The sequence below is a fragment of the Sprattus sprattus genome (assembly GCF_963457725.1).
Source record: "Sprattus sprattus genome assembly, chromosome: 21".
NCBI classification, from domain to species: domain Eukaryota; kingdom Metazoa; phylum Chordata; class Actinopteri; order Clupeiformes; family Clupeidae; genus Sprattus; species Sprattus sprattus.
The window spans coordinates 12,551,477-12,567,023 of record NC_137919.1 but is presented as its reverse complement, the minus strand read 5'-3'; the positions used below and the strand labels follow the sequence as shown (position 1 = coordinate 12,567,023).

At 42.7% G+C, this 15,547-nt stretch overlaps 1 protein-coding gene across 1 annotated transcript in view; it reads right to left on the bottom strand.

The window, feature by feature from the left end:
- The window catches only part of LOC308382121 (coiled-coil domain-containing protein 149-like), a gene marked incomplete at both ends in the record, with an annotated part of 10,365 nt that extends 6,838 nt beyond the window's left edge, over positions 1-3,527 (bottom strand). The window contains 2 exons of the mRNA XM_080859812.1: positions 523-684; positions 3,477-3,527. Coding sequence (XP_080715938.1) covers positions 523-684; positions 3,477-3,527 — 213 coding nt within the window. The remainder of the gene's footprint in view (positions 1-522; positions 685-3,476) is intronic.
- Between the last annotated feature and the right edge of the window lie 12,020 nt (positions 3,528-15,547).

The window sequence follows — 15,547 nt, the reverse complement described above, 5'->3', positions numbered from 1 at the left end:
TGTGTGTGAGTGTGAGTGTGTGCGTGTGCGTGTGCGTGTGCGTGTGCGTGTGCGTGTGCGTGTGTGTGTGCTTGTGCGTGTGCGTGTGTGTGCATGTGTGTGTGTGCGTTTACTATGAGCTGATGGTTTTTCTTCTTGAGGCGCTGGTAAATCTACCGTAGCTGGTTGGTGTGTGCGTGTGCGTGTGCGTGTGCGTGTGTTTACTATCAACTGATGGTATTTCTTCTTGAGGCGCTGGTAAATCTCCCGTAGCTGGTTGTTGTGAGTGTGTGCGTGTGCGTGTGCGTGTGCGTGTGCGTGTGCGTGTGCGTGTGCGTGTGCGTGTGCGTGTGCGTGTGCGTGTGCGTGTGTGCGTGTGTTTACTATGAGCTGATGGTATTTCTTCTTGAGGCGCTGGTAAATCTCCCGTGGTTGGTGTGAGTGTGTGCGTGTGCGTGTGCGTGTGCGTGTGCGTGTGCGTGTGCGTGTGCGTGTGCGTGTGCGTGTGCGTGTGCGCGTGTGCGTGTGTGTGCGTGTGTTTACTATGAGCTGATGGTATTTCTTCTTGAGGCGCTGGTAAATCTCCCGTAGCTGGTTGGCCATCAGCTTGTACTGGTCCCGCTCCTGTTGGCAGCAATCCAGCTCTTTGGACAGGATCAGCAGAGCTTCCTTCTTACTCTCCAGCTTACGCTTGCACAACAGGAACTACACACACACACACACACACACGTATGCATACACATGCACACACATATAAATGTACACAAACACACACACACACACACACACACACACACATACACACACATACACGTTCACACACACGTATGCATACACATGCACACACACACATACATACAAACACACAAATACACCCACAGAAGTTAATATGAGAACATGGGTCATCAACATCATTGTTGTAATTTGCATTTTAAGAAGCAAACTACATTACAGGGCCCAAGTCTCTATTTATATTTCCTTATATGTCTTACCGAAAGGGCAGAGGATGCTGGGAATTGTTGTCCAGTGCCTGTACAATCCAGATTCCAGTAAATGCCTTTATCAGACTTGATTTAAATGTGACCTACTGTTTATTGATACCGTATGACCAAGACTCAACTTTAATTTAACATAGAACAATACCGTAAATTAGACTCCTATAAAAACAGTGTGTTCCTTTACATTGTGTCACGGGCATGTCCAAATGTCTTTGAAGCAAGAGTATAATTATCAGTGGAATGTCAGGTAAAGTTGGGTATTGTCTGCGTAGGATTGATATCAGAAGCAAGTAGATAATCGGACCCAAGGAGGTGGTGTGTATTGCAAAGAGAAGGGCCATTGACTGTCTTGACTGGCTATATCGCAGCAGAGAGGCTACACTTAGCAGAGAGGCTACACTCAGCAATGGACTGTTTGGATAATAGATCAGCAGCAGAGTAAACGGGTGTCACAAGCCTGTAGTCGCCATGAGGGGGCGCGCAAGCCTATACTTGTCATGAGAGGGTGCAAATGCCTATAGTCGCCATGAGGAGGCGACACAAGCCAGAAGTCACATTGACAGGGCCACACAAGCCTATCGTTGTCATGACAGGGCACACATGTCTAGTCACCATGAGGCATTAGGGGGCTCACTTAAAAAATGAAATCTCTTCTGCACTCTGGCGATTGGTGTGCGAAGCAACCACCTATGTCACCTAGACAACAGGCCAACCACCTACATATGCCACCTAGACAACGAGCCAACCACCTATGTCACCTAGACAACGGGCCAACCACCTATGTCACCTAGACAACGAGCCAACCACCTATGTCACCTCTGCCACAGGCCACCCATGCTTACTAGTAGTAATAATAATAACAATAATATTAATAGTAATTATAATAATAATAGTAGTACTAGTATAAGCAATAGCAATAGTAATAATAATAAAAATAATAAAAGTTACAATAATAATACAAATAATAATAATAGTTGTAGTAGTTGTCGAAGTAGAAGTGGACTGGTAGTAAAATGCCATACAGCGCTGTTTTGCAGAACAGAGTAATATTTTTTTTATAAAACTGCTGCTAGAATGAATACATTTACTTTTATCTCTCAAGGTGCATAAAGAATCATAATTGGTTTATTGAAAACGGGTTGAATTCATTTTTAAATAAAATAAATGATGCTGCTGCAACTTCTTGTAGCCTATAGAAATAACAAAGACCCAAGATTAAGTAAAGTACCGACAAGGCACAGAGAATTTAAAACTAAATAATTGATCCTTTCTGATGATCTTTCAGTCTTTTGCTATGGTGGTGCTAGACTCATGCACTTTAAATGACTAAGAATGTTCCTTCTATATATTTTTAGGATAATTGTTGCGCTGAATTATATTTTTGTGTCATTCTTTTCTATGACCAACATTAAAATGTGAAATTAACAAATTACTCAAAAAAGATTCTAAATGTATATAGGCAACATTTCTGTGTAAATTATGAAGTCAAGAAACCAGATCATTATTTAATAATACATAGAACATAATAATACATTTGGTTATAAAGGTAATGTTTATTTGATGTGTGTGTGTTTATTTTATTTATTAATTTGCTGAAGTTCCATTTTCGTCTTTGACCCACAATCACCACTTGTAAACCATTTCAGTGAATACACGACTGCAAAAAAAGGTTGGGTACATTAGCAATGTTATTTATAAGTCAACGTGTGCTTCATTAAAACCCTACCTTAACTCGGACAACCGGACAGAAAAAAAACACACAGTCACGCCCGTGGATACAAACACATGCACACCCATCGTTCGGAAAAGCAAACACTCGCTACATAGTAGATAAGGTTGTGGCTTATTCCACTCTGCTATGCGCAAGTTACTTGAAAGGACACACACTTCTAACCATCGACCAGATAATCACATAGCCTACTAAGTTACATCCTGAAGAAATGGAATATTCACCATTTACAGTTCCGTTGCCACTTATTCAGTCAGTAGGTGGTTTTCTACAAGGCGACTAACAGGTGGTTCAAAGTAGCCTATAGCTTCAAAAGAAAGTGTTACTGGAAACTGAGCACGTCGAGTTGACGTAGGCTGGGCAGTGGGCACCTATTATTTTAGTCAGCAGAACTAAGCAGAAGGACTAGAGACTCAGACAGGTAGCCTACAGCTGCAGACTTCAGAGCAGTCTACCTCAGAGTAGAGCACAAGCAGGCCACGTAGGCTTTTTAATCAGTCTAATGTCAACACAGACTGTACCAGGTGGACACACGCTTCGAAGCCCCGGTGTCATTTGTAACATCACTGATTGCTATCGAACATTTTAGCACACAAATAGGACTATTGTTAAAAAAAAATATTAAAGACTAATGCGTTGGCATCGCATAAGTTGCAACAGCTATCCCCAAAATGACGGAAAGTTAATCGTAAATGTTTCCTCGCACACCATATGGAAGGGGAAAGCATCTGCGGTCGCCGCACGCCATTATCTGCCTTGTCCAGACTCACCTCACTCACCAGACCCTGCCAGTCACTCTCTCTCCGGCTGGAAGGATTCATTTCAGAGAGGTGTCTACCGCCACCGCCTCGGTCGCTTTAAACAACGTTTTTTTTGACAGGTGAAACTAGCACAGAACGCCAAACTAACTAGTCCTGGAGAAAACTCGAACATCCATCCGGAACTCCTCCTCCCACACGTTATTTACTCTCTGTCACCTGCCGTTAAGGGGAGCGTGAAGTCCGGGTTACCAGTGAGGAGTCGCGTGAGAAAACATAGTCCATAAGAAGCTTTAAGGTCCGTTTTTTTGTGAGTGTAAATATTCACTTTTACCTGGCTAGAACTTTTTTCGGTTTTAATGTAGACCTACAGTAAAGCGGGGTCTGTTAGGCTACTCAGTGGCGGCTCTTAGCGGAAGCCAGGCTTCGTCAGAATTAGGTCTAAATTACTTGAGATGTGAAAATCTCTATAGCAATACACGTGAAATATATGTCTTTGACTATTAAGTTATATCGGATACCTGCCTTTCACTCATAAAATAGTGGGTTATTATTAGGTCCTCTCTGGGTACGGGCTTAGTGTTTATGAGGGGAACAGGTCAGTGCGCAGGTCTCCATCAAGTCCTCTCTGGGTATGGAGGGAACCGGCCAGTGCGCAGGTCTCCATCAAGTCCTCTCTGGGTATGGAGGGAACCGGTCAGTGTGCAGGTCTCCATCAAGTCCTCTCTGGGTATGGGGAACAGGACAGTGTGCAGGTCTCCATCAAGTCCTCTCTGGGTATGGAGGGAACAGGTCAGTGTGCCGGTCTCTATCAGGTCCTCTCTTGGGGAACAGGTCAATGTGCAGGTGTCCATTAGATCATCTCTGCTCGTGTAAAGGTATCAGGGTTAGTTTAAGACCGTCGTGAGTGGCCTGCTGAGAACTAGGTTTGCTCCACAAACAACAACATGTCCTGTGAAAAGGGCATGTGAACTACATAGGTGTGTGGATGCTTGTGTGTTGGGGGGGGAGTGCATGTGTACTTGTGGAAACCAGTAAGCAGAAAAGTGTTGTTACACAGAGGGAGGGTGTTTTTCCATTGTGACCACAAGGCAACTTCCCTTCTAAATCATACAGGCTCTCTTAACTGTACAAAGTGCACATTGTGTTGAACTAACTGTGTCAAAGAGCGCTCAGCTTCATTTGAAAACAGGTCCTGTGCATCAAAGCCACGTGTGGATGTAGATGATGTGATGAACACAGCAACAATAAGCAACAGGAAACAGCAATATCTAGTTTACTGGATAAATTGCTTGCTTGGCGCATGTGTTAATAACTTAGAACATGTGTTCAAGTCTTTTCTGATTGCCTACACTATAGCCGGCCCCCTTGTGGCGCTTCGAGGAAGTGTTCTCACTGACGTCTCCTCTGTCCTCCTGGGTGGGAGATGAAGAGGCGGAAGTCAACACTTTGGCTTTTGGCTCAGAAGAGAGAACATGGCCCAAGTATGGGGAGCTCTGCTTGTCATCTCTACTGCATGTGAGTACTCTTATCATTCTTATCCACCTTACACACAAACAAACCTGAACCTACATCTAAACACACACACACACACTTCACACAAATCACTGTCTATTCTGCTGGCGTTTCTACTGTGTTACCAGTCTTACAAATCTCATTTAAAATATACTGGTAAACACACACACACACACACACACTTCTGACACAATGGTGATTTTTTTCCCACGGTGAGTATTTATAGTGATATCAAACTTTATACAGAAACAAACCTGATTTACATCTTTCGTCCATTCTACTGGAATTTCTTCTGTTATCAATATAACAAACCTCATTTAAAATGTACCAGTAAACGCACACGCACACACACTTCCGACACATCAGTGATTTTTTTCCACTGTGATTGAGTATTTATAATGATATTATACTTTACACAGAAACAAACCTGATATATCATATAAAGCTGAATACACTTCACATATACTGGTGGCCTCGGCCATAGCATGTGAGTATTCTTACATAAAGCATACTGCATGTGCATAGTATGTGTGATCAGATTGAAAAAGGTCTCATGTAGTTTGCAATTATTATCATTTTTCATTATATTATAAATAATAATAAATAATTATTTTTTGTCTTACATTGTCTGTATGTTGTTTCACTTTCATGTGAAAAGCCTAATCCATAAACCTAATTTAGCCTTGGTATTAGCCTAGCTTACCATCATCCCTATTCAGATAAATTATGTACAAATGACAACAAATTATATCATGAGTTATGTACATAAGTAATACCATAAAGTTCTGTACAAAAGTAAAAGCATGAAATGATCTACATAACGGCAGAGTACATGTGTCTTGCTAGTTATATAATCTTTTATTTCTCAGGTGGATCTCTCACCCAGGACAAGATCACACAGACTCCCTCCATCATCTCGGCAAAGGCTGGCGACGATGTTCATCTCACCTGTTTGTATCGCCAGACAATACAGTCCGGTGTCCTCTGGACAAGACAGGCTTTTGGAGAGAGGCTTGTGTCCATGGCATCATATTACACTTCAACAACAACCTACCAAAATGACTTTGACAAGAGCGGTCGATTTGAAGCGAAAGGTGGACATAACAGCTTTAATCTGACAATCTCCCAAACACAAACTACAGACTCAGCAGCCTACTACTGCAGTACGGTGGTTTATGCTGAAGTGACCTTTGGAGAAGGAACTATTTTATTCGTCAGAGGTAAGACATGTCTCTCTCGTAATCTGAGTGTTGCTTGATGTGTTTATTTCCCAGGCAGTTGGGTGTGTATGTGTTTTATGTTGTATATTAATTTAGATTACTTACTAGACATTATTATTTTTCTGCTGATCGGTGTCAAAAAAGCCTATTTATTGTTGTAAAACAGGATTTTTTTATAGACACTGTGTGTGTAAATCTACTCATCCTGTCATTGCCAACTTCCTCAGACAAATAATATGTCAAAGATTCATCTCATCGGTCCCACTTATATTTTGCATTTCATTGTTTTACTTTTTTGGGGAACACTACCACTAACCTTCTCCATGGTCTGCTTATCTTGGGCGAGAAATAATAATAACCTTCCCCATGGTCTGCTTATCTCAGGCGAGGACTCCAGCCACCATGTGGTCATTGAGCAGCCGGACTCCGTGTCAGTCCCCTCAGGGGGCAACGTGACCCTGACATGCAGCGTCCACTCTGGGAGCTGTGCAGAGGAGCCAAGGGTGTTCTGGTTCCAACTCGCTTCAGGAGAGTCCCATCCAGGAGTGGTGTACAGCCATGGAGACAGGTGTGTGTGTGACCCGTGTCCTGAGGATACCACACACACACACAGCTGTGTGCACCAGCTACCCAGGAGGAACCTCAGCATCTCTGACGCGCATACATACTACTGCGCTGTGGCTGCCTGTGGGCACATAGTGTTTGGGAACGGGACTCGTGTGCACGTTCAAGGTATACAAAACAGCAAATATGTGAAGTTTTGAGCTAAGCCCAGCATGCTAACACAGCACTGCTATCCTCAACATGCTAACACAGCACAGCTATCCTCAGCATGCTAACACAGCACAGCTATCCTCAGCATGCTAACACAGCACAGCTAGCACAGGTCTCTGAGGGGGTTGTGCACCCTGGTTTATTGGGGATAAAAGGGATGTTTCTAACCTGTGTTGTTCTTCTTACCTGTGTTGTCACCCCACATTCAGATGACCGGTTTGAGCCAGTAACGGTGCTCCTCGTTGTATCATCGCTGGCCACAGTGCTACTGATGAGTCTGCTGATGAATGTGGCCTTTTGTTTGAGGGTGAAGAAGTCACAGTCAGCCAGCCAATCAGGTCAGACCACTTGAGATTAAAACTTCTTAGATCCTACAGTAATATTCTCACAGCCTTTAAGGTGCATTCCAAGATCTTATTCACTCAGCCTTAAAGGTGCTGTCCACGATCTTATTAAGCGTGCAGTCCACGATCTTATTAAAGGTGAGGTCCACAGCTTTAATTGAGGACATTTCTGCCAATTTCAGCTTTAAATCCAGCCTGTAAAGGAGATGGCTTTTTAAATCACATAATAAACCTGATGCAGGTGTATTGACCTTATAACAAATTCTAATTCCTTAAAAACTAATAACTCGTCACAATTATTTTTGGAAAACTAAATCAGGAGATCTGTATTAACATAATAGTCCATCCTCAGGTGTGTCTCTGTGTAACACAGCTCAGCCTCTCGTCCCAGTGTCCGAGGCTTCTTCAGCAGGTAGAGGACAGGTAAGATGAAGTGACTGCCGTGTTATGTGGTTCTCACCATGAGCTATGTTTTCATAAATGAGCTGTGTTTTCATTCAAATTTGTGCATGGATGTGTCTCCATAGGTTAGGACGTATTGTGTATTTGTGTGTGTGTGTGTGTGTGTGTGTGTGTGTGTGTGTAAATACATAGGTGTGTGTGTCTTTGTTTGTGTGTGTGTGCATGTAAATACACTTGTGTGTGTGTGTTTAACTGTATGGTCTTGTGGTGTGTGTGTCAGCAGGATGGTGATGGTGTGAGCTACGCCACAGTGCAGCTGATTGCAGGTCAGAGAGACACACAGCGGAGAGAGACACACACACTCTACACACACACTCTCTATTCCCCAATCCGATACCAGAACAGGAGCTGAAAGCAGGTCACATGACCCAGTCACATGGTCCATGACCCACTCACCACCTCTGCACTGAGGGGCTCACTTGATTGGATGATGATGATGATGATGACTATAAGGTTGATGATGATGATGATTATGATGATGACTATAATGATGATGATGATGGGGATGATGATGATGATGACTAAAATGATGGTGGTGGTGATGATGATGATTATGACGATGACTATAATGATGATGATGATGATGATGATGGTGATGATGACGATGATGATGATGACTATAATGATGGTGGTGGTGATGATGATGATTATGATGATGACTATAATGATGATGATGATGTTGGTGGTGGTGGTAATGATAAGTAAGGGATAACGGCCTACGAGCTGTACAGTACAGCTCGAAGGCCGTTATCCCGCTTATCTCCCGTTTACAACATCCAAAAATGTTTTTATTATTAATATTATTATTATTTAGAATTTCCTTTATCTTTAGGAAACGTTATATGTATAAAAACCTGATGAATTCTTGATTTGAAGCCTAGTGCTCCCGTTAGAGAAAGTAGTGAGAAAGTAATGCCTGGAACAGGCTGTTTTTCAAAAAAAAAAAACGTTACGTTGTTTGTCAATGGTAACCATTCAAGAGCATTGATATAGAACGGCGATTTAACTTTTCTACTTGGACTACGTCCAAGGTATCCGTCTATACGAACTTAATGTACACCCCATTAGCCAATCAGAAAACCGTATTTCGCTCCAGAGGGAGATAATAGGTGGTAGCAGATGATGATGGTGATTACTATAATGATGATGATGATTACTTTAATACTATACTACTATTTTCATACAAACACATACACACACACACACACACACACACACACATAAAAACATATATTTTTGTTTTACACAGATACTGTATACTGCATGTGTGGATATATTATTTAATATAATATAAATAATTATTAATATACACTGTGTGCACAATTATTAGGCAAGTGAGTATTTTGACCATATCATAATTTTTATGCAAATTTTCCAACTCCAAGCTGTATAAACTTGAATGCTTATTGGATGTAAGCATATCAGGTGTTATGTATCTGTGAAATGAGGGAGGGAGTGGCCTAAGGAGATCAACACCCTATATCAAGGTGTGCATAATTATTAGGCAGTTTCTTTTCCTAAGGCAAAATGGGCCAAAAAAGAGATTTAACTGATTCTGCAAAGACAAACATTGTATAAAGTCTTTCAGAAGGATGCAGCACTCTTGAAATTATTAAGATATTGGCGCGTGAACACAGAACCGTCAAAGGTTTTGTTGCAAATAGTCGACAGGGTCACAAGAAACGTGTTGAGAAAAAAAGACGCAAATTAACTGCCAAAGATTTGAGAAGAATCAAATGTAAAGCTACCAGGAACCCATTATCATCCAGTGCTGTCATATTCCAGACTTGCAACCTACCTGGAGTGCCCAGAAGTACAAGATGTTCAGTGCTCAGAGACATGGCCAAGGTAAGGGAGGCTTAAACCCGACCACCACTGAACAAGACACATAAGTTAAGACGTCAAGACTGGGCCAAGAACTATCTGAAGACAGATTTTTCAAAGGTGATATGTACTGATGAGATGAGAGTGTCTCTTGACGGACCAGATGGCTGGGCCCGTGGCTGGATCAGTAACGGGCAGAGTTCCACTTCGACTCAGATGCCAGCAAGTTGGAGGTGGGGTACTGGTATGGGCTGGTATTATTAAAGATGAGCTAATTGGACCGTTTTGGGTTGAAATTAGTGAAATGGACTCAAAATCAACTCTCAAACCTACTGCAAGTTTTAAGAAGACACTTTCCTCAAGCAGTGGTACAGGAAAAAGTCTGCATCTTTCAAAAAGACCATGATTTTTATGCAGGACAATGCTCCAGCGCATGCATCGAAGTACTCCACTGCGTGGCTAGCCAGTAAAGGCCTTAAAGATGAAAGAATAATACATGGCCCCCTTCCTCACCTGACCCAAACCCTATTGAGAACTTGTGGAGCCTTCTTAAACAGGAGATTTACAGTGCAGGAAAACAGTACACCACTCTGAACAGTGTCTGGGAGGCTGTGGTTGCTGCTGCACAAAACGTTGATCGTCAACAGATCAAGAAACTGACAGACTCCATGAATGGAAGGCTTGTTACTGCTATTGAAAAGAAGGGTGACTTTATTGGTCAATTATTTTTATTTTTTTAAATGTCAGAAATGTTTATTTGTATATTTTGAGCTGTTTGTGTATTATTCTTACTTAAACAGATGAAAATAGACAAGTGAGATGGGAAATTTGTCGTTTTTCATTTAGTTGCATAATAATTATGCACACTCATAGTTGCCCAATAATTGTGCAGACATAGATATTCTCCTAAGAAAACCAAAACCTCACTTTTACTTTCTTAAATATTCAGGTTTGAGGTTATTGACATTTTGTATTGACCGAGAGCACTGTAGTTGTTCAATAATAAAATTAATCCTCAAAAATACAACTTGCCTAATAATTGTGCACACAGTGTATGTATATGTGTGCAATTGAGCAGATCAATAAACTATTGCTACTGTCTTATTTATATGTATGTGTGTGTGTGTATGTGTGTGTACCTCTGCCAATACACACAGATTCTACAGTCTTCTTTATGTGTGCGTGTGTACCTCTACCAATACACACAAACACACACACACACACACACACACACACACACACACACACACACACTACAGTCTTATTTATATGTGTGTGTGTGTGTGTGTGGTACCTCTGCCAATGCACACGCACTACAGTCTTATTTATGTGTGTGTGTGTGTGTGTGGTACCTCTGCCAATGCACACGCACTACAGTCTTATTTATATGTGTGTGTTTACCTCTGCCAATACACACACACTCTACATTTACATTTAGTCATTTAGCAGACGCTTTTGTCCAAAGCGACGTACAAGGGAGAGAACAATCAAGCTAAGAGCAATAAAACCTGGTGTCACAATAAATACTGCTTATTTTTTCAAAAAATAGAAAACGGCATAGAAAGAAAAAGAAAAAGAAGTGTGGGACTGTCACTGCTTAATCGCAAGTTAAGCCAAGGTGCCAGTTCGGAAGGGAGGTGCTCTCTGAAGAGTTGGCACTTCAAGAGCTTCTTGAAGGTAGAGAGGGACGCCCCTGCTCTGGTAGTGCTAGGCAGGTCGTTCCACCAACGTGGAACTACAACTGAGAATAGTCTGGATTGCCGTGCTTGCACAGGGGGCAGTGCCAGACGACGCTCACTGGACTCTACTGTCTTATTTATATATGTGTGTTGTGAGTGTCCCCCTAAGGTGAGGAGAGAGCTTTGAAGTAACAGTAACAGGCTACACTGATGTAAAAAGCTCCAAATAATGCAGTTTGAAGTTTTTAAGCCTATTAAAGCAAGCCACAGTCTGAGGGCCTCTGCCATCATAGGAAACCGGTGGAGACCAAACATTTTAGTTAGAAAGAATCCTGCCTTGATCCAAGTAAGACACGCTCACACACTGTCCAAAGCCTACTTCATGCCTGACCCACGCATCGCCTTGACACACACACACACACACACACACACACACACACACACACACACACACACACACACACACACACACACACACACACACACACACACACACACACACACACACAGTGCCTCACAGCAAATAGGTCCTGGGTTCGATTCCTGCATGGGGCGCTGTTGGGACTGGGGGCAGGTTCTCCCCAGGCCTTCAGTGCTCAGGTGGGCCATCTCCCGGGCCTTTCTGTGTGGAGTTTACATGTTCTCCCCGTGTTTCCTCCACTAAGAACCCCAACAGAAAAAAATGCCGAAGAACAGAAAAATATCACTCTCATGTCCGTCCCTGACCAAGACGGACATGATCACTCGACTTGGTCCCCGGGCGCCATGTTTGCCCTGGAGGAATTTAGGCCAGGTTGGGATAAATGCACTAATTTCATTGCAACCTCTTGCGGCATGTGCGTGTGTGTGTGTGTGTGTGTGTACTGTGTCGCCACCCAAAAAAATGCACGTGTGTGTTGACTGGCGTCTGTGACCACAATAAACTGACTTTGACTCTGAAGGAGGTGAACAAGGAGCACACAGAACTTGAGGTACACTGATTTACTTACTCTCTCTCTCACACACGCACACACACAGAACTCGAGGTACACAGACTCACTTACTCTCTCTTACCCACACACACACACACACACATAACTCGAGGTACACAGACTCACTCTCTCTTACACACACATACACACACACACACACACACACACATATCAAGACACACACACACAGAACCTGAGGTACAAAGACACACTTACTTACTCTCACACGCACACACACACACACAGGAAGAACTTAGCTCTGACCTAAATAAAAACTACAGACAAGCAAGGCCACTGCAGGGCATATTACCATCATAATATTGAATCTCTTATTATACACTGGATGTAAAGATATAGGACTTTTCATCTACAAGTACTCATCTTCATTTATTAAATTCAGGTATTCATCTTCAGCATTAAATTCATTGAGACTGGGCTGGGCCAATCAGTGACCTACCTCTGTGGTACTTTGACTTCCCGCTGACGTTGCCAGTAGCAACTTGATAAAGGAGGCGCCTCATATATCAGCCTCTCATCCGCTGTCTGAAGCAGACTGAGCATCATGACACCACAGCAGGCCCTTCCTCTGATTCTGCTGCTGCTCTTTAGAATCGGTAAGTGTGATGATGGACATACACACACACACACACACAACAAGTGGTTGATGCTGGTTCTGCTGGGTGAGTTCTAAACCAGTGGTTGATGCTTAGTTCTTTTCTTTCTTCCCTGTAGGGGAGACCCAAGCTGGGGCGCTGCGTCAGACAGACTCTGCTCTGGTGCTTCACCAGAGGGAGAATGTGACTCTGAGTTGCTCTCATTCAGAAAGATACGTCCTGCTGTACTGGCTCAAACTGACTGCTGGACACAAGCCACAGCCTGTAGCCACCAGGAACAAATATGGGGACAAATATGGACAACCAGAAATGCAACCAGAGTTTGAGGGATCTACTCGGTTTGATGGGCAACCTGCAGCTGGGGTGTTTCACCTAAACATCAGGGATGTCCAGCCGTCTGATTCTGCTCTTTACTGCTGTGTCCTCATTGACTCAGGCAGCATAGAGTTCAGTAACGGGACTTTGCTGACTGTGAAAGGTGGACATTAACCCCGCATCCGTAATGCTTAAATTACAGCAAATTAAGTGAAAGTGATAAACTGAAAAGGAAAGCATGAAGGTTATCTAACATTAAGTATTCCCACAGGGTCAGACTACAACCACAGAGCTGTCAATCACCTGCTGCCAGAGACAGATTCCCCAGGAGGCACTGGCAACGGGACAGGTGAATACCCTCCAGGTACCTAACTCTATGGAACTACACTGACACAGTGTTAACTATATGGAACTACACTGACACAGTGTTAACTATATGGAACTACACTGACACAGTGTTAACTATATGGAACTATACTGTAACCGTGTTAACTATATGGAACTACACTGACACAGTGTTAACTATATGGAACTATACTGTAACCGTGTTAACTATATGGAACTACACTGACACAGTGTTAACTATATGGAACTGCACTGGCCATCTAGACAAAGTGTTAACTATATTAAACTACATATAGCATCCCCTTATGTGTGTGTGAGTATATACTGTATGTGTGTGTGCAAGAGTTTGTATCACACACAATCTGTCTGTCTCTGCTCTCTCCAGAGTCCCGTCCTCTCCTGCTGCCTCTGCTGGTGTCTGCTCTGACTGTCAGTCTGGTCGTCATTCTCACACTGATAATGAACAGAACGTGTGAGTACTACACACACACACACACACACACACACACACACACACACACACACACACACACACACACACACACAAAAACACACACACACACACACAGACCTGCACACGAACACATACATGTATGCACACACTACACTCACACATATGCACACACGCACATATACATATGCCCACACACACACCCCATATAACCAAAAGCGCACACACACACAAACAAATACACTTACTTACTAAAGTGTGTATGGTTATTTTTTTCCAGTGGCTGCAAAAGTGATATCACCACAGCACATCAGCCCAATCATTCATCCTGAAGAGGTACAAATCTCAAAAATATATTTATATTTACTTTATATTATAATATATATTATTTATTTTTTCAGAAATATATTTCTATAGACAGTATTTATGGGCTGACCCTGAATAGGTACAACTAAGACACATATTAGGACCATTTTATAGAGAGTATTCATGAGATTATCCTGATGTGGGCATGGACCTGGAGTTAAACTGGTTCTAGAGGAAGTTAAGATATGTCAGTTTAGAGTTTTACCTAAGTGACAAGAGGATGAAATATTGATGCTCATTTAGATGCATTGTTTGGTGAGGTTTAGTCTGCTTATCTCTGATCTCTCTGCATGTAACCTTTGGGGTCAGTTTGGTGAGGTTTAGTCTGTTCATACAGTATCTGATCTCTGCACGTGTCTGATGTGCACCTCTCCATCCGTGCCTCTTTAGGAAATTCAGACTGTTGACTACGTGGCCCTGGACTTCACAGCACACAGGCGCAGAGCAGGAGGACAGCACAGCAATGCAGAGAAGGGCTCTGTATAGTCATCTCTCAGACACACACACACACACACACACACACACACACACACACACACACAGAAACACACACCCAACCCCCCACCCCACACACACAGACAGACTGACACTGTATACTCCCCTCTCACACACATACAAATACACACACACACACACACACACACACACACACACACACACACACACACACACACACACACACACACACACACACACACACACACACACACACACACACACACACACACAGAAACCCTTTTGGAACTGCGCCTGTTAAATCATTTATGACTGTATATGTAAAATGTTCTGACATGAATAAAGATGTGATTACACAGACACCTCTTCTTCTCTTGGAACATCCACCTAGGGCGAGAAAAGAACAGAAAAGAAAGAGGTTGCCGCCATAGTCATGGGTTTGTTTGTGTTCTTTGTGTTCCATTTCCTGTTGTAAAGTGAAGGACCAAGCAGCCACAGAAAGAAAGAAGAACATTTCAAACAACAAGCTGAAAGGCCACATGCAATCTACAACCAGAGATAGAGAGAGATCCACACACACACACGGACGTACATGTAACTCACACGCACACAAACACACACACACACAAACTCACACACTCACAAACATACATGTACACACACACACACAAACATACATGTACACATATACAAACACACACACACACACACACACAAACATACATGCACACACATAGACAAATATAC